The 18,310-nt window shown below is 51.7% G+C and overlaps 7 protein-coding genes across 7 annotated transcripts; 3 read left to right on the plus strand and 4 right to left on the minus strand.

Annotated features, from left to right (window-relative positions):
• Window positions 1-915: 915 nt before the first annotated feature.
• On the plus strand, window positions 916-1,866 carry ALTATR162_LOCUS726 (uncharacterized protein; the record flags this gene model as incomplete). Its single annotated transcript, XM_043308320.1, has 1 exon — window positions 916-1,866. One exon carries the CDS (start codon window positions 916-918, stop codon window positions 1,864-1,866), a length of 951 nt encoding a protein of 316 aa, XP_043164255.1.
• A 383-nt stretch (window positions 1,867-2,249) lies between these two features.
• Window positions 2,250-3,581, minus strand: ALTATR162_LOCUS727 (uncharacterized protein; the record flags this gene model as incomplete). Its single annotated transcript, XM_043308321.1, has 5 exons — window positions 2,250-2,269; window positions 2,321-3,197; window positions 3,253-3,399; window positions 3,480-3,523; window positions 3,575-3,581. The coding sequence occupies 5 exons, from the start codon at window positions 3,579-3,581 to the stop codon at window positions 2,250-2,252; spliced, it is 1,095 nt and encodes a 364-aa protein (XP_043164256.1).
• Window positions 3,582-4,840: 1,259 nt separating this feature from the next.
• Window positions 4,841-5,872, minus strand: ALTATR162_LOCUS728 (uncharacterized protein; the record flags this gene model as incomplete). The annotated part of the gene is made up of 1 exon (XM_043308322.1): window positions 4,841-5,872. The coding sequence occupies one exon, from the start codon at window positions 5,870-5,872 to the stop codon at window positions 4,841-4,843; it is 1,032 nt and encodes a 343-aa protein (XP_043164257.1).
• Window positions 5,873-6,376: 504 nt separating this feature from the next.
• Window positions 6,377-6,784, minus strand: ALTATR162_LOCUS729 (uncharacterized protein; the record flags this gene model as incomplete). The annotated part of the gene is made up of 1 exon (XM_043308323.1): window positions 6,377-6,784. One exon carries the CDS (start codon window positions 6,782-6,784, stop codon window positions 6,377-6,379), a length of 408 nt encoding a protein of 135 aa, XP_043164258.1.
• Window positions 6,785-7,918: 1,134 nt separating this feature from the next.
• Window positions 7,919-8,951, plus strand: ALTATR162_LOCUS730 (uncharacterized protein; the record flags this gene model as incomplete). The annotated part of the gene is made up of 3 exons (XM_043308324.1): window positions 7,919-7,940; window positions 8,001-8,228; window positions 8,284-8,951. 3 exons carry the CDS (start codon window positions 7,919-7,921, stop codon window positions 8,949-8,951), a joined length of 918 nt encoding a protein of 305 aa, XP_043164259.1.
• Window positions 8,952-9,622: 671 nt separating this feature from the next.
• On the plus strand, window positions 9,623-10,805 carry ALTATR162_LOCUS731 (uncharacterized protein; the record flags this gene model as incomplete). The annotated part of the gene is made up of 3 exons (XM_043308325.1): window positions 9,623-9,651; window positions 9,718-9,910; window positions 9,951-10,805. 3 exons carry the CDS (start codon window positions 9,623-9,625, stop codon window positions 10,803-10,805), a joined length of 1,077 nt encoding a protein of 358 aa, XP_043164260.1.
• A 2,491-nt stretch (window positions 10,806-13,296) lies between these two features.
• ALTATR162_LOCUS732 (uncharacterized protein) lies at window positions 13,297-15,852 on the minus strand (the record flags this gene model as incomplete). Its single annotated transcript, XM_043308326.1, has 2 exons — window positions 13,297-13,397; window positions 13,452-15,852. 2 exons carry the CDS (start codon window positions 15,850-15,852, stop codon window positions 13,297-13,299), a joined length of 2,502 nt encoding a protein of 833 aa, XP_043164261.1.
• Between the last annotated feature and the right edge of the window lie 2,458 nt (window positions 15,853-18,310).

An 18,310-nucleotide genomic window follows, 5' to 3' on the forward strand; every position in this document is an offset into this window, starting at 1 on the left:
GGGGTCCGAAATTTGTGTGATCTGGTTTTGAGAATTTGATTTCTCGAATGTGAGTGCAGGAGTAAAGAGATAAGTAACGGGTTCGCCGCAGTCTAGTAGTAGAGGTGCTATTTTGTCCTGCGCATTTCCAAAGTTGAATCTACTTCATCCCATGGTACTGCGATGACGCAGAAGGACGAGCCACTGACAACTTCTGCAACGCGTACCATGCCCATACGAAAATCACTTTCGACAAATGAATCCATGGCTCTGTAGTGTTGTTCTTTCCTTATTTTCCCAACACTATCAAAACTTCAAATGAAGGACACTATGATCTCGGCAAGTCCACAACATATCCCCGACGACAACAACGACAACAACGAAGAGTAACGAAAGAGGATCTTGTTACACAGTAAACGGTGTTCAAACCACGATGGATATGTTTTTTTCATTGGCAGCACTAGGTCGAGCTGTGATTCCGTCACTCATCCCTCCTTTGTCTCGCTTAACACCTTTTGTCCAGGACAGCATCTGGAGGAAATTACCCATCACTGAGAACAGACATCGATTCTGATTGAAGATGAAGCCGCCCATTCACTGAAGAACAAAGCCACGTCTGTAACACTTACTCAATGTCGACATACAATTATCAAAGCTCACAAACAATGTCCCCGTCGCAGGAACTTCACTTCTTTGACTTAAAGAAGAGATCTCTTCTCCATTATCCGACAACACCTTTGTACAGACGACATTCCTTGTTGTAAGTGTAAAACATAACTACCAACTGCCATCTGCCTGATCGTACTCGGAAATTGTACACACGCACCTACTATATTATCTACTACTTCATCATCTCTAGTCTTGTATACGAGTATTTCCCCCATGGGTTCACAAAGTACAAGGAATCAAACCACCAACAGCACTACAAATCTAACCATGTCTCCACCCTCAAAGCCATCCCAGGCCTGTCAATCATCATTGCAATCCGAACCAAAACTCAAACTTGGCTGGATTGACAGCAATGGAGTCATACAATTCAAAAAAAGGCGTGGAGTTCGCACGTCAGCGGCGATAGTAGAAACACAAGTACCCGATCGTGAGGACGAAGAGGAAGAAGCGACAGAGCAGACCTACCCACCCGGATCTATGCCAGCATGGTGGTCTTCCAACTCCCCCATATCATCCCCACCATCCTCACTTCACTCACCTACTCCATCTCCTCCACCTACCGTCCGATCGCGTAACACCCGATCGCGCGCCCGCCGGTCACCCACCCCGGCACCATCACGCCAGAACAAGCATCCAACGCCCGCACCGCCATCCAAGAAAGACAGTTTTGAACACCCCCCTGAGACCGTAAATGGGTCTTTCTATTTCCCTCACGACAATCCGGCCTTTGCAGAGATGCTTCCAAATGTAGATCGGTCTGCATACGAGAGGTCGCCAGAGGTGCGGGAGGAAGATGCAGAAGGCAATACAGAAGGCGATACAGACGACAATACTGAAGACGACATGGAGGAAGAGTCTGAGATACCACCTCTACAACCAACTTCTACAGTCCTGCCGCCATCACCGCCATCGTCACCGCCATCGTCAGTATCGGGATCGTCGTCAGGATCAGAACCTTCTTCACCATCGGTATCTACATCTCCTCCGGTCAAAGACTCGAAACCTGAGAAAAAGAATAAGAAGAACGGAGAGAAGGACAAATCACCGCCAGTAAAGTCTAAACCGAACGCCACAGTAGGCGGCAGGATAAAGAAGGGTGAGGCTACAGAGGATGTGCGGTGTAATGGTATAACCAAGAGAGGTGTAAGGTGTGGGTTTAAAAAGACTGTGCGAGTGGGTAAGACGTGGAACTGCGGTCGACACAAGTCAAGTCAGTAGTTTAGAACGGCGTGTAGCTCAGAGTTTGTTTCCAGATAATCATCTTTCGTTTTTGCAGAAATTCGCATTCATACCTGAAGTACAACATATGTTTCTGTGTCATTGTTCTTCTTCTCTGCCCTGTCTTATAATGGCATATGCCGAAGCCATCGCCTTTCCCAAATTTCCCATCGCTAAAACCCAAGAGATCAAAGCATCCCAACCCAGCCCCAGACGCTTTTCGTTCGTAAACCACCCCCATGCTAAAAAGTGGAGAGAGACGCCCGTTGGAAAAACAACCGCAAGTTTATATGCCGGTGGTATGCAGAATATACAAGAAGATACACGGTATTAAAAAAGGTGTAGAGGTTTGCGTTGACATCGTTCGATCGGGTATCTCGCGTTTACATGATGATCGAAGGAGCTATTTATGTTAGTGACTGTAGTGAGAATGGTATAATGAGGGGATGCTTACTGTCAACGTTCTGCTTGATGGACTTGTGGGGTAGAACGGAACCACCATTGACGTAGACTTCATCACCAATGGTGACGTCGTCACCGAGAACTGTTACGTTCTCGAGACGGGCCCATTTGCCCACGGTACTGTTCCAGCCAACAATGGATGACTTCACCCAGGCGTGGTCCTTGACACGGCTGTTCTTGAGCAAGACACACCGTTGCAGGCGGACACCGTCGCCAATGACAACATTGGGGCCAATGGTGACATTGGGACCAATACGGCAGTTCTTGCCAATCTTGGCTGAGGGGTCGATCAGAACGTTGCCGCCGTAGACGTACGACTCAGAGGCTGGTGTGAGCAGCTTGGAGTTCTTGCGGGCCAGTGACGAGAGGTAGAGGCAGGTGCCAGACAAGAAGTCCTTGGGCTGTCCAACATCCATCCAGAAGCCCTCGAGATCGAACGAGTGCAGTAGGCCGTCCTTGACGATCGCAGGGAAAGTCTCCTGCTCGATCGAGGTGGGGCGGAGCTCAATGCGCTTAAGCACGCTGGTGTTCAAGATGTAGATACCGGCGTTGATGCGGTTGCCAACGAACTCGACGGGCTTCTCGACGAAACGGTCAATCTTGGAGGCGTGGCCAGGCTTGTGTACTACGACACCGTACTTGGATGGCTCCTCGACCTTTGTGACGACAATTGTTCCCTCATCACCGTGTTGCTTGTGGAACTCGGCGAGCTGCTTGAAGGGGTACTCGCATGTGACGTCGGCGTTGAGGACGAAGAAGGGCGTGTCATCCTTGCCAAGGACGTTCTCAGCGAGCTTGAGAGGGCCGGCGGTACCGAGGGGCTCGGTCTCGACGGAGAATGTGATGGTGACGCCGTATTGCTTCTCGTACTACACAGCCAGTTAATTCGTGTGCTCTGATTTGCGATTGAAGAGGTATACTCACGGTCTTCAGCGCCTCGGCCATGATCTCCGGGCGGTAGTTGACAGCAAGGACAACATCTGTGACGCCAGCATCGGCAAGGGCCTCGATCTGATGCTGGATCATGGGCTTGTTCGCGAACTCGACGAGCGGCTTGGGGTATGTGAGGGTCTGCAATTGACGTTAGTTCTGTTATTGCTTTTGGCTGCGCGGGGCTCTTGAGCGTGCGCTGCGCGGCAAGGAAGACGTACGAGAGGCCTCAGACGGGTTCCGAACCCTCCAACGAGAATAATGGCTGCATTGGCTGTTAGCTGCTTGTAAGTGAATGGCAATTGAGTAGCTTTACCTTTCATATTGGTGGTGTTGTGTGAAGTCAAGGGTAGTTGGGAAGTTGTAGCAAGAAGGTTGAATTCAACAATTGAGCTTCAACAGGGTACAAGCGACAGGTATATTATAGGTGTAAGGTAGAAAAAGAACACCGACGATAGTGTAGGGTGAATGCGCAGGGCAAAGTCAAGGAGCTCGGTGATGAGGCCAGCTGTAGGTTATATGGGTTACTTCGCGTCCACAATTAGCGGAGCTAATGCTCTCTGGATTCTAGCTCCCTGGTTTCCCCTTTCTTCACCCACCACATGCGCAACCCCTCGGCCGCTACCCTCGTTAAACTGTCTCCTAACGTCCTCAGCCCTTGCAGCAACTGTGGCCAGATGCCCCGTTCCTGATCGCTCAGCCTATCCGCTTCTAATTCTAGCATCGTGTTGCTGAGTTTCCAGGCTAGCATCGTATAAATCCACTGGCTGCAACCTCATCACGAGGGTGCACCTGCGAGTACTAGACCGTCTCGCTTCTGGTCATTCTATCCGTGACTGTGGTCACCGCTCTGCTTCAGTTTTTCGGAAATTTCACCACGTGCCTACAATGCTGTGAAATTGGAGGCGTCGGGGCTTCAGAATCTTTTGATCACGCCTCGGTCCCCACGCCGGAAGCTATCCGCGCCCCTGGTACCAGTGGGATGCAGCTAGCTGTGGCTGACCGCCGACTCTCTGGGGACACTACCAAGCTTTTGACAAACGCCAATCTACTTGTCAGACAACCCTCGCTGTTGGTGCGCATGACCATTGTAGACGTTTCGAATCTGTCCACGTCCACGGTTCTCCCGGTCGAACCCCTCACAGTCACTTCACGATGTTCCTGCTGCAAGTCAGTGGCTATGCGACGCGCGTCGTATTCCCGTGGCGAGATTGACACACGATCATCCGCCCACTACGCTTACGCAGCGTCGGATACGATAAATAAAATAGAATAGTACCTCTTCCAACTACTCAGCACTACCAAGAGTTTGCCATTATTACTACGTATTCTCTACAACCTTTCAAAACGATACTTTTCGGTTGCCAGGGGGACTCCCCTCGGCCATCACGACCATGGGTCTGGAATACCGCGTACCAGACTTTAATTTCTCCACACCCGAGAGCTTCTTGAATTAATATCATGAGTATATCATGACAACATTTCATGCTAATCTTCTATTATACAGTACGCAGCAATATGCACCGCGTCCAAACTTCCAAAACATACAGTCGATGCCCAAATGAGCAAAGCATCTCATAGCTCAGCTTCTCTTCCTAAAGCTCATGGACCTCAAAGCATCACCCACGCTACTTCCCCGCTTGAACATACCCGGTCTCTTGCCCGGCCCATCCGTAGGACTCTGGTTCTGTGGAGAAGGCGACAAGTGCGAGCCTCTATTTCCCGGCGACCCCGACGTATGCGCCCTCGTCGGTGTCTTAACAGCAGCATCACCAAACACATACTCCTTTGCGAAGATCCAGTTCCCACGCTCATACCTCCACAGATCCAATCCCACAGCCCTCCCCTCCTGATTACTCTCGCTCAACTCCTGTCTGATCGTCGCAAAGGCCCCGTCAACCTTTTGCTCATCATCAACTTTGTTCATGACAGTCCAATGAGGTCGAAACCCGCCTGCATCCTGCTCACTAAGGAACGCGGACCATTGGGACTGCAAATCCCCATGCACATCTTTCATCTTCTTATACCCCTCATCCACATTGATGCCAACACCCTTGCGCATCCGAAACGGCTTGCCAGTTGACACATCAAACGGCTTCATGCTCGTGGCCACCTGCGCAAGCCCCTGTTCCAGCGCCTCCATATGCGAATGCGGCAAAGCATGGAAAAGTGTCAAGTGCGCCCCAGTGCGATTCAGATGTTTAGGAAAATACCGATTCCGCATCTCATCCATGGGTTTAGCCAGGGAATCCGTAAGTTTCAGCGTAAGAACATAGACTTGTTCATCCTGGCTCGCGGTATTGGGTCTATACTCCTGCCTAGGATAATGTCCTGAAGGTCGGCTTTCTTCCACAACATACGGCTCATTGTTAGCTTGTTTTGGGCTAGTTTTCCCTTCCTTCTTGGTGCTCCAGCCGCGGAAACTTGTCTTTGCGCGGATTCCTGCACCAGGTCGTTGGGGTTTCTTGGGCTGCTCTTGCTGTTGCTGCTGCTGCGTTTGTGCCGCTTCAAAGGATGCGTGTAGATCTGGGTCTGAACAGGCTCGGGCTTGGATTTGAGGCTGCCGGAGTCCGCCGTTGGGCGTGCTGACGGCGGCGGCGTAGGTGACTGCCATTGTACTGAAACGTGATGACGGTGCTGATGTGATGCTGCGAAACGGTGCTGGTGGGAAAGATTGGCCGAGCTGCCTGAGGACGGCAATCCTCATCGAATAAGAGAATGTGGCTGGTGTATGTCAAGTACTTTCATGTGCAGCCAGCCCCTTGAAGGTGTCGTACGGAACTTCGGAAGATCCATACGTCACTGAACGGCCACTAGCGATGCGCCCACGCTATGTGGAGACGGCTGTCTGATCAAGGTATCGGGTTTAGGTTTATGGGGCACGACTACCTCGTGACTTTGCGACAGATGTCATGTAATTGTAGGCTTTCTAATTATATTCCCCTCAAGCTCGTATAGATGTGCGTGCGAGTTGGAATGTTCAGTAAGTCATTGCGTGTTCATTCGTATTGCGAGTGATCCACAGTTCCCAATGCTCCATAGACCTGCTGCCTGCACTTGATATATTCAATACTCCGAAAGTCCTTGACCCATATCATCTTCGACCTATATTGAGCACCTAGATCAGTGTCTGCTGGTGATGAGCCATCTTCCAATCACCTGTCGCACCATCTGTACGACCTTCCAGCACCCATGCGCTCGAGCATATAGCCCTGAACGTCTCGCCGGCCCTCGTCGCCTCTACGCGATAGTAAATGAGTGCGCTGTCCTTGCCCAGTATGACAACTTCATCGTGGCTGAGTTTATATGACTGCCATGGCTTGAACTCGGGACCTTGCAGCATGTCGTGGACTGTTGGGGAGGATACTGAAGTAAGGATGAGATCGCCCGGAAAAATCATGACAGGATTGCTGGAGAGGAGCGGGACGAGGTCGGTGCCGGAATTGCATAGAGCTGCCCAAGCTCTGTGTTCGAGCGAGCAGATCGCAGCAGTTAAGGAAGGGTTGGTAAGCGTTGGGGTCGCCATTGTGGAATCGGATGTCGCGATGACTCGATTCGGTTTGCGGGAAAAGTCGCTTCCTAGTTACTGTGCATGTTATGATGGTGAGTTGGCCAAGATGATGGCGCTGGGTTCAAGGCAGAAGCTTACCCCGCGACGCGATTGTGACATCACATCATTAATTGTCGATGCCAGCTTCAGCAGCGTCTTTGATTCTTACCGTCTACCTAAGTCTGTCAAGATCATGCTGGGTTTCCAAAAAAAAAAATGACACCGGATTCTATGCAGCGTCGCATCTTTAGCAGAGATGGGTCAATCCACGTAGCTGTATGAGTTCATTCGATGGTGCGCAAGGTTGCGCAGCCACGTAGGTTTACATGATCGTTGCGCAATCAGTCTGCCGTCGCCAATTGTCTCTACGCGATCCCAAGGCGATACTCGCCACTGGAAAGGTGGTGGGATAGCTCCGACGGGCTCATGCCGGTATATGCGGGGTGGTGCTGCGTGTAAGTGGATCCGTAATCGCAACGTCGTATCGCGCATCCATACACTGTTGAATCGTGCCGGCCTCAGGCGATGCGATAAGTGACACTGTAACGTACGAACTCTGTTGGTGATTGGCGATTGTCTGTTGGGCAGTCTTCGGCCGTGGAGGCGCCGGGTTGAGCACCGAAGAGGCAGAGGCGCAGTTGCCTTGGGTGGCGTCTACGTCACATGTCCGGCGCAGGGTGGTCCAGGCTCCAGGCGATAACGGGCGGTGGGCCAAGCGGGGAACCTGCGCGGTGTACTCATGGTGAGTGATTGCCACCAAAGCATGAGGGAACAAGGAAGAAGTAACAGGCAATTAGTCAAGTCCACTGTGAAGAGACAAGCTGATTAATAGCAAACGATGATAGCAAGTGAGTGACAGTTGCCTGCGGTGTGCGGTGGAAGGACCCGGAATGTTCCCGTGCGCAGGTGCTGATTGGCGCACGGGCTCTTGCCGCATCATTACTCGTCCTTTGACCCCGTCACTGCCTCAGCCTGTCTCCCATATAAACCAGCCCTTGCCTGCTCTCTCTTCCTTCTTCCTCACACCACTTCTACAATCACCCTACAGCCCAAACAAAGCTGAAATACTCAAAACCACCACATCCGAACACACACAGCACACCCGCAACCATGCAGATCTTCGTCAAGACCCGTAAGTAGTCGCCGCCACCGCCATGGCCCATCTGCGCCTCAGTTGTTAACACTTTCACAGTCACCGGAAAGACGATCACCCTCGAGGTTGAGTCTTCTGACACTATCGACAATGTCAAGAGCAAGATCCAAGACAAGGAGGGCATTCCCCCAGACCAGCAGCGCTTGATCTTCGCTGGCAAGCAGCTTGAGGATGGCCGCACCTTGTCCGACTACAACATCCAGAAGGAATCGACCCTGCATCTCGTCCTCCGCCTTCGTGGAGGTATGCAGATCTTCGTCAAGACTCGTAAGTTGCCACACCGCTGCCCACGACCTGAGACATCTACTGACACCTTCTCCAGTGACCGGCAAGACCATTACCCTCGAGGTTGAGTCATCCGACACCATCGACAACGTAAAGTCAAAGATCCAAGACAAGGAGGGCATTCCTCCGGATCAACAACGTCTTATCTTCGCCGGAAAGCAACTCGAGGATGGCCGCACTCTGTCCGACTACAACATTCAGAAGGAGTCTACACTGCATCTCGTCCTGCGCCTGCGCGGTGGTATGCAAATCTTTGTCAAGACCCTGACCGGCAAGACCATCACGCTCGAAGTGGAATCAAGCGATACCATTGACAACGTCAAGTCAAAGATTCAGGACAAGGAGGGTATCCCTCCGGATCAACAACGTCTCATTTTCGCCGGAAAGCAGTTGGAAGACGGCCGTACTCTATCCGACTACAACATCCAGAAGGAGTCCACGCTTCACTTGGTGCTTCGCCTCCGTGGTGGTATGCAGATCTTCGTCAAGACTCTTACTGGAAAGACTATCACATTGGAAGTCGAGTCCAGCGACACGATTGACAACGTCAAGTCCAAGATCCAGGATAAGGAGGGTATTCCTCCTGACCAACAGCGTCTTATTTTCGCTGGTAAGCAGCTGGAAGACGGTCGAACGCTCTCAGACTACAACATCCAGAAGGAGTCCACTCTCCACTTGGTGCTCCGTCTTCGTGGCGGACAGTAGGTGCGCTGACGGTTAACGACGGTTGACGATGTATCTTGGGTATGGCGTTCACAGGATGATCTGGCCTGCGGGCTGAGGTCTTGGAGATTCAGTTTCATTTATAGTTCATAAGACGGCTACCAAAAGCCTCAACAAAGCAATCAAGCATGCCTACGGGTTGAGAGTTCTCTCAAACATTCGTTCTTGATGTGATGTTAGTTTATCTTTATTACCTTCCTACTTCACTGTCTCGCAAGATTACTATCATGCTCAACCGATGTAACCGTCTTGGTACTCAGCATACTGCCAACAACTTCATGTGTAGCGGAGGTCCGGCTATGCTGCTATCGCGATGCTCCTCCACCGCGGCTTGTTTCCGACGACCCCACTTCACTGACGCCATTGAGCAATAACTCCGCTAACTCCATCAACTATATAGGCTACGCAGCCAGCGAACCCACAGTTAGGAACAAGTGAGACCAATACTGGGCCCGATTATCAGCTTGAAAACTCCGACCTGACAAAGCCGCGCACTTCCAGCGGCCTTTCTAGCAATCTCCGCCACCACCTCCGCAACAACCACCGATACATAGGAACAATCATTCCGTCGTACAAGCGTGCATCGAAGCGACTGTTCTACGAACCACCTAGTACATACCACGCGTCTCAATACAGCTCGAGCAATTGCAACAATGGCCGAACAGAAGATGGAATACGTCAAGTACGCTCAACCCAATTCTTGGTCTATTGGCTGGAGATAGCAACAACAATGCTGACGAAAGTCTAGCTTGGGCAAGTCCGGGCTCAAGGTGTCAAAAGTCATTCTTGGTACAATGAGTTACGGAAGTTCCAAGTGGCAGCCGTGGGTCTTGGATGAGGCTGAGAGCTTGCCACTTCTCGAGCATGCGTACAAAGCCGGCATCAACACCTGGGACACAGTAGGCCTACTCTACCTTTCAGCCGATGCGACTGCGCAAAGGGTATTAGCATAGTAGCAACAAGGCTAACAACACACGACAGGCTGACATCTATTCCCACGGCTACTCCGAGAAGATCATCGCAAAAGCACTGAAGCAATACAACATCCCGCGAAACAAGGTCGTTCTCCTCTCAAAATGCTACTTCGGCGTCAACGAAGAAGACCCCAGCCTCGGCATTGCATCAGTATCTACCAACGACGGAGACATGGTCAACCAAGTCGGTCTTAGCCGTAAGCATATCTTTGATGCGGTAGAGAAGAGCGTGGAGCGACTAGGCACATATATCGATGTTCTGCAGATTCACCGTCTCGATCGCGACACACCAAGAGAGGAGATAATGAAGGCACTCAACGATGTTATTGAGAAGGGTTGGGTACGATACATTGGCGCCAGCTCCATGGCTGCTTGGGAGTTCCAAACACTACAGAACATTGCCGACAAGAACGGCTGGCACAAGTTCATCTCCATGCAGAACTACTACAACCTCCTTTACCGCGAGGAAGAGCGCGAGATGATCCCATACTGTCAAGACACAGGCGTCGGCCTCATCCCTTGGTCGCCCATAGCTCGGGGCGCCCTCACTCGACCTTGGGGTGACCGATCTTCCAAGCGTGCTGAGACTGACAAGTTCCTCGATATGCTTGTACATCAGCGCGAAGACGCCATCGATAAGAAGATCGTCGAGCGCGTGGAAGAAATTGCGAAGAAGCACAGTGTCAGCATGGCATGTATTGCGACTGCATGGACTGTCAAGAAGGGTGTTTGCCCCATCATTGGGCTGAGCAGCAAGGAGAGAATCGATGAGACAGTGAAGAACATTCATTTCAAGCTAAGTGATGAGGATGCAAAGTATCTTGAGGAGGTGTATGCACCCAAGTTCAGGCAGGGCTTCTAAACGGTAGCAGACAAGAAGTGACAGTTCGAGATAAAAGTACAATATAAAGATCATGAACACTTCAAGTATTTACACAAAGCGGGACAGGTGTCGCGATACATGTGTGTTCCTTTGACCTTACCATTGAACTTTCAGCAACGCTTGCCTATGGCCTCCTTGATATCTCCTAGAGCAAAACTAGACAACAGAAGCAGCAATAAGATACTTCCACCCCCAAACATACCACACCGCCTTACCAAACTCCTGTTCAACAGATGACGCAAAAAGCAACTCCCGACCCCCCAACACTTGTCCATCTCCATCACTATGGACATTACAAATCCCATGTATGCACCATCTACTCGCCCTACCTATCCTCCCACACACATGTACACGCCACTAGTTCATTAACCAACACGTCTTACAGCACGCATGCACCAATCGTTGAGAGGCGAGTCCAGGCGAGAAAAAGAAAGCAACTTTGCTGTATGCGTTGTACAAACCGGTCGGGTCATGCAGAAGCAACAAGGATGCTGAACGGTTTTTTCCCCGTTCCCAGATCCATGATTCTGTTGACTTCCACGACCTTCTGCTGGTACCTTCTAGCGGAAGGGGAACAGCCGGGCTGGTTTATGGTAGTTGGGTCATGGGGCGGGTAGGTAAACAGGTAGACAAGGGATTAGGTGCAGGAAAAGGGTAATTTTACTATCGAACTACTGTACTATGTAAGAGGGTAGCGAGCCAGATAAGCTTCCCAGTAGTGTACCAGAATGCGTGCATGAAACGTTGAGATGTGGCTAAAAAAATGTCGTTGTAAATGTGTCTATATTGGTATGGAAACGGTATGCATGCATGGGTTACGAGGACCGAACAAAAAAGACGTACGAGACAAAGATGGGAGATGATGAGTTCTCGTCCGGTGAATATGGATACCCACACACACACACACACACACACACACACACACACACCAGACATGCTACTAGTAAGAAACCCCGCGTTAGTTCTTAGCCCTACCCTTATCACACTACGCCTCTTACTACTATGGACATGCTATCGTAAGCATACGCCTGTCTATTCTACAAGCTTACAATCGACTGAACAACACATGCACTATCAACAACAAGCCCATCCTGTCTACAAAGACCTCGCCTAGGTGCGATCATGACCCGTTGACGGATCGGCTAGCTATGGGCGTGATCGTGATCGCCACAAGCCGGTAGATCATGCTTCTCGCTCCATACTAGGTATAGCAGGGCAAAGAAAACAACAAACCTGTTCTGCCTGTTCTGGCTCGCGACGACTACAAGTTTGACGAGGCGGGTAGTGTCGGAAGCGAGGGGCGGGAAGAGCGGTGAGGTGCATTTTTCTTTCTTGCCGGGGTTCTGCCGCTCATATCGGCCGGCAAAAACATCTTGCATGATAGGTGAAACACGAGGTGCTGTTTACTGTAGTTTTGATGCTGTTTTGGGGCAGTGGGGTGGGAGGGGTTGGTGAGATGCAGGCACGGAGATGAGGTTGGGTAGAGACTTTGTCGCGCGGTGGCGGCTGGGAATGAGGCCACGACTGATTCACACACAGAGGCTAGCACTGTCGAGCTTCGACGTCGAACACGCAAGTCACAAGAGTCAAGCAAGATAGTCTATGATGATAGCAATAATGATAATTTCCCAGTTTTTATTCTGCTTTCCAAGCAAAATAGATGATAGATACATACTCTGTTTTCAGTAATAAAGAAATCTGCCTCACTCACAGTTGAGCACAAACCAATGTATGTGCAACAACCGGAGGAGTATGTTCGAAGCCTCGAGTCAAGGAAAGAAAGAAAGCCTGCTCGCTCGCTATGCCAGTAACACAATCGTTGAGAAGATGGAAAAAAAAGAGGTTATTTGCTGCTTGGAAGAGTTTGTAACATGGGTTGAACGTCAACAACACATAGTGTTGGAGTGCAACACCATACCAGGGACCCCTCCGACAGTTCAAAAAAGGAAATAAAGTAAACAAAAACAATCCAGAGAACACACCGGACTCTCAGTCCGCGATTCTGCTCGCTTGCTCGCTCGCTCATGCTGCTTGCTCATGTAAAATCAAGTAGTCGTGATCGTTGTCGTAGATCATACGTCAGCCGTCTCCGTTCAGAAGGTCAATAAAAGTCGTATGATTTCGTTTTGTAAAAAGTTGGTCCGGTGTCGCCATGTAATGAGTGTGATGTAGTTAGGAGTTGTGGAAGCCGTAATTTGTATCGTTGATCATATCGAGATCGCTGGAAACATGGCATCCATGGACACCGGGGAATCGCAGGAAAATGCAACAAGTTCGTTCATCGTTTTAGTTGGGGTCGTCAGCCGTTGTTGTGCAAACATCGAACACATGAGTCGTAGATCGTTCTATTTATATGGGTTGTGCCGTGAAAGCAAGCTGCTGGGATGGTTGTCGGTAGATGAGTCGCGCGTAAAAGATGGGTCGTGAAGAGGATATGCAGCCTGATGATTAAGTAATAGTGGTAGAGCTTCTAGTTCGCCCTGATGACAAGCTTCGAGAGAAACTTGTTTGACAATGAGTCGAAGTCGGTACGGTCGAACTTGCAGTCACTTCTTGAACGGAGGTACGTTTCTAGCATGCTTGTTAGTATGTTGAGACTGCAATTAGAGAGCGTACTGTGCTTACCATATTTAGTGACGTGCGCGCGAACCTCGGTCATGGCATCGCAGACCGCGGGATTCGAGTTAAGCAGGTGGTGATGTTTCCTTGAGTCCCACTCGGTGAAAGAAGGAAGCTTCTGGGAGATGGCCGAGAAGAGACCAACGATGACACCAACCGGTGTTCCCTCCATCTCGCCGCAGAACTTGTTGACGGCACCGAGGTCAGGGACACGGTAGTTGCAGTCGAACTGAATCAGCTCCCAGACTGCGAGGAGGATGGCAGCAAGCATGAAGATGGTGGGCCAGTTCTTCAGCTTGTCACCACTGTAGACCGACTGGTAGAGAGAAGACAGCTCCTCAAGAACATCCTTTTGCAGCTCACGCCACATGTCGGCAAGAGCGCACTTGACCTGGAAGTTGATCATGACAGGCGCGATGGTCTTGCCAGAGAACTTGGACTGTTGGTCCTCGACCTTACCAGGCGTGTTGTCCTCGTCACCGAGACCCTCAATCATAGTAACGTGGAGAGTCAGGTTGTAAGCAAGGACGAGCTTAAGCGCCTTGCGGATGACGGGAAGCTTCTCGCGGCAGTAGAAGCGGTAAGCAGTCTTCAACAACTCGGTGACGAAGTAGGTGCCCTCAAAGTATTCATCAACGAACTGCTCAAAGCCGCCGTCAATGTGGCGGTCAAGGTAGTCAGAGAGCATAGCGCGTGAAATACCCTCCATACCTGCAGACAGTTTGGCGGTGTTGATCTCGAAATGGAGACCGTTGAGGGTCTCATGCCAGTCAACGCCGAAGCACTTCTCGTCACGGACGTAGACATCGCGGGCCATGATGGGGAGGTAGTGACCGTAGCCGTGGGTAACGTAGATCAGACGCTCTGATGTCGAGAAACCCTTGATGTTGCCAATAGAGAAGCCAAGGCTGACGTGACGCTCGTAGTCGGCCTTCCAGTCCTTCATGAAGTACGCAATGTCTTTGATGTCAATGCGCGTGCATGGGACCTGCCAAAGACGAGCGTGGGACGGCTGGCAACCGGCACACGGGTCGCCCTTGTCACAAGTCTTCTTGAGGAACTTGCACCTCAGGCACGCACGAAGCTTGCGGATCTCGTGAGCTTGCTGTCGCTGATCAGGCCTGAGAGGCCCCCGTCTTCTTCCGACGCGCTTCTCGCCAGTTGCGTCCTTCTTGGTGGTGTGAGCGGGTGTCTTCTTGACGATGGTCTTCGCAGGCTTCGATCCTGTCGCTGTGGCAGGTGACTTCCTGCGACGAGCTGGCGGTGAGCTGACGGCAGACGAAGTCGGCGACGCCGTATTTGATGACGACTGTTTTATGACAATGGGCTCTACTCGCGCCATGGGAGGGCTGACGGACTGCGTGGGGGAGATGTAGTTGGCAAAGTCGTGATCGCTCATTGGGAGCCCGTGCGTGTGGTTGCAGTTGTCGGAGTGCGAGTGGCTATGCGAGTGATGCGAATGATGCGAATGCACAAGCTCTAGGTGGTTGTCGGTCTCCGATTGGGGCGAGTGCATTGGGAACTGTATCTCCTCAAAGCTGCTGAAGGAGTGGGCTGACCGTGGCACGTCTGAGTGGTTCGAATTTGATGAGTCGGAGCCAGTGCGGATGTGGAGCGACTGGGCTGGGTTGAAAATAATGGCAGAACTGTCGGAGTAGTCGTAGGAGTTGCGGTGACCGTGGCCGAGGCCGACGTCGACCCAGCCATTGTCGCTACTGGAGAGCGAACGGATTTCCATCCAGTTCTCACCGGGTGAGCCAGTGCCAACGCTGGCGGTGGGCGCGTTCGAGTGGGCGGTGTACTCGGGCGCGCTCCCAAGATGGGTGAACTCTTGCTGGAAGTCTGTCATTTGGAAAGGTGCAGTAGTCAAGGTGGGTAACCCGTCCATGCTAGTAGTAGTCATGAAATTCATGGGTGCCATAGACATGGAGTTCATCATGTGCGAGTTAATCCCGAACTCGACAGGCGAGGTCTCCAATGGTCCTCCATATGTGCTGAATCCCGTGCCCATTCCCATTGTGCCCTGCCCATAGTTGTCCTGTGCAAACCCATCTGTGTTGATGTTCATCCAGGTTGCCAGCATAGGGTTCATCGGTTGCATACCCGTGGGAAAGCCGAGGCCCATGTGGAGAGGAGCAATGCTCGTGGTACTCGGGTGTGAGTTGTGCGCGGTAGATGCGGCTGCGTTGTTGATGCGTCGCTGCTGGTGCGGGTGCTGATGTTGCTGCTGCTGGTGCTGCTGGCTGCCATCGTGGTGTTGTTGTTGCTGTGTCATGGTTCCCGGTGAGATTGGCAGCGGCCACGTCTGTGAGAAGTTGTAGGTTTGTCGGTTTGGGTCAAAGGATGGGTCAAAGGCACCGTCTACGCCGTAGATGGCCCCGTCGAAGTCGATGTGTTGGTTCTCCATGTTTGCACGGAGAGTGAAAATGGGTTCGAGTGTTCTCAGCCTCTACGAGCTGATAGTAAGCGGTGAGGGTAAGCGGGCGGGCGATGGGCCGACGAGAGTGTAGGCAGGTGATGCCAAGACACGTACACCGCTTTTTGTATGCAAGTCCCAGCCCCACACACCAATGGCTCGTCTAGTCCTACACTTGGTTAGGATAGCGCCAGAAGCGCTGCAGCGGACCGCGCGATTCGCAATCGAGGTCAAAGAAAACCCTGACCAGCGTCGACATGCGCGAGGGTTCCCAGACGGGCGCTGTCGATGGTGTGCGGGTAGCGAGAGGGTGCTCAACTATCGTGGAGAGGCGGCTCTAGTGAGCAGATCGTTGAGAGACGGAGAGAACTGAATTGTGTTCGCCCGCCGAGACGCTCCACCTGCGTGCTGCCTCCTGGTTAGACCAGTTGACCAGCTCCGCCTCTCGGTCTGGCTGTCGTCTGGCTAACTCACTCAACCCACGCAAGCTGACGCCTCACCCTGCAGCAGCCAGTGAGACGACGATGCAGGCAAGTGTGTCGCAATATCGCACTTCTCTCGGCACAGGTGTCGCCTATCGAGAGAGAGAGAGAAGACCCCTCCTACGATAACGCCGATAAGCGTTAGACTCGGGGTCCTGTAGGATCAGGGTGTGGAGGGGAGCGTTGGGGATACCGCAAGAAGCAAAGACAGCCTATACTCGACGCTTGAGTGCTATATCACCCCTCACGGCTGTGCGTGATCGTCGACCTTCACCTCGAACGAGTTGTTCAACATGCAGCCAGGCGAACCGGTCTGCGCTACCGGCGCCCCTCGGTGGATCTAAGAATACAGACTGCGACAAATGGTTGACAAAGTCGCGGATGCTACCATCGACCAGGGGTGTCGTATTTGCCTCACTGGCATGACCCGGCCTGCGACTCTATAACGGCACTTCGCCGTCGACGTCCAGACTCACCGACACGTCCGTGGACGCCTCGCACATCGTCCTGCCGTCATCATACATTCTTGAGTTCTCTGCCATCCGTCGCATGAGCGCCAGACCTGCCTCCACGCGCTGAACCCGCTCTCCGGCGGTTCCTCGCGCTGGCAAGCGTCTTCGCTACCCTGTCATGTCGAGCAGCGCGTTCTGCGTAACATCGCTTCCGATCGTGCTACTGAGCGCCCTGCCTTGCATCCAGATTCTCGTCCATGGCAGCCGTTTCAGGTATTGTGCTGTCTGTCATGCTTCGCCCGCATTTCGCCGTTGGAGCAGCGACAGCTTGACAGGATAGCACCCCTGGTCCTTACTGGTGGCGTATTACATTGGTGCCACTCTTGCTGTGGCATGCCGAGATCCGTCTACGGCGCTCGTGACTGTCTCTGCCGTCTGTTTCGTTTTGCGTTTGTTTGAGGCATGCCTTAGTAGAACAGTTCTCTACATCCTGAAGATGCTTCCCGATTTCGATGCACACCGCATCGTGCTATACTGTCGCACCCTTTCTGCGAGGGATCAGTAGCTACGCAAGCCACAGTCATCCCAAGTCATGGGTAGTTAGATAGCGTTGTACCACCGGGCGGCGTTGCTGACGTTTTCCTTTGTCCTACATAGTCGCAAGAGCACGAAGAGGAGACAACGACCTGGGGGCCATCCCCGCACTGCATGTCAGATGCAACCGGCTGATCTTTGGAGTGTTTTTCTAGCTTGGGAGCTGAGAAGATTGGACGAGGCATCTGTAGGATGCATACTACCTTGTTCCGAGGTCCCATGAGTGTAGCACTAGGAGTTGTGATGGGTGCGAGACCACGCAAGTAGCGCCATGCAGTAGAAGCAGATAGAATGAGGACAATGGTCGAAGAGATTGGTAGTAAGTACGAAGGAAACTTGTGGAGTGAGACTGTGCGAGTAGCGATGACGACAATGCTTTGCTCCGTTTGTGATGTGAGGGAAGTCGCGGTTTGCTGAGTACCCTTTCCTTGCGAACGATGGCAGCCAGAGTTTGGGTCGCCCATCAAAACATCACGGCCTGTCAGTAATTACAGCATCATTATTCGTGTAATCTGATAAAACACGTTCGACCAAGTCATGCAATATATTGCTCGATTGTTCCTATTGTATACGAAGTAGCCGTTGTGCAGTTACCCCAGAGTGCATACCCCAGAGTGCAGGACATTGGGTGATACCGCCCTATTATGAAGACAGTGGACCGTATCAGTGCAATCAAGAAACCTCTTTCGAGAGATGGTTGGACCTATTGTATGTATGCTGGTGTAATGTATCTCTGGATATGTCCAGCGGAATGACCTTCAACGTTGCCGAGCGGTCAATACAAACCTTTACACAAGGTCGGATACATGCTGATGAGTCTGAATCAGGAGAAAATCGTGGACGTCTAGCAGACATAGGCTTTAGTCGTGTATCACTCAACAGCGCTGCAGCGTACTCGTCAATCGCGGGGTGATAGATAAG

Source organism: Alternaria atra, assembly GCF_907166805.1.
Source record: "Alternaria atra isolate CS162 genome assembly, contig: 21, whole genome shotgun sequence".
NCBI lineage: Eukaryota > Fungi > Ascomycota > Dothideomycetes > Pleosporales > Pleosporaceae > Alternaria > Alternaria atra.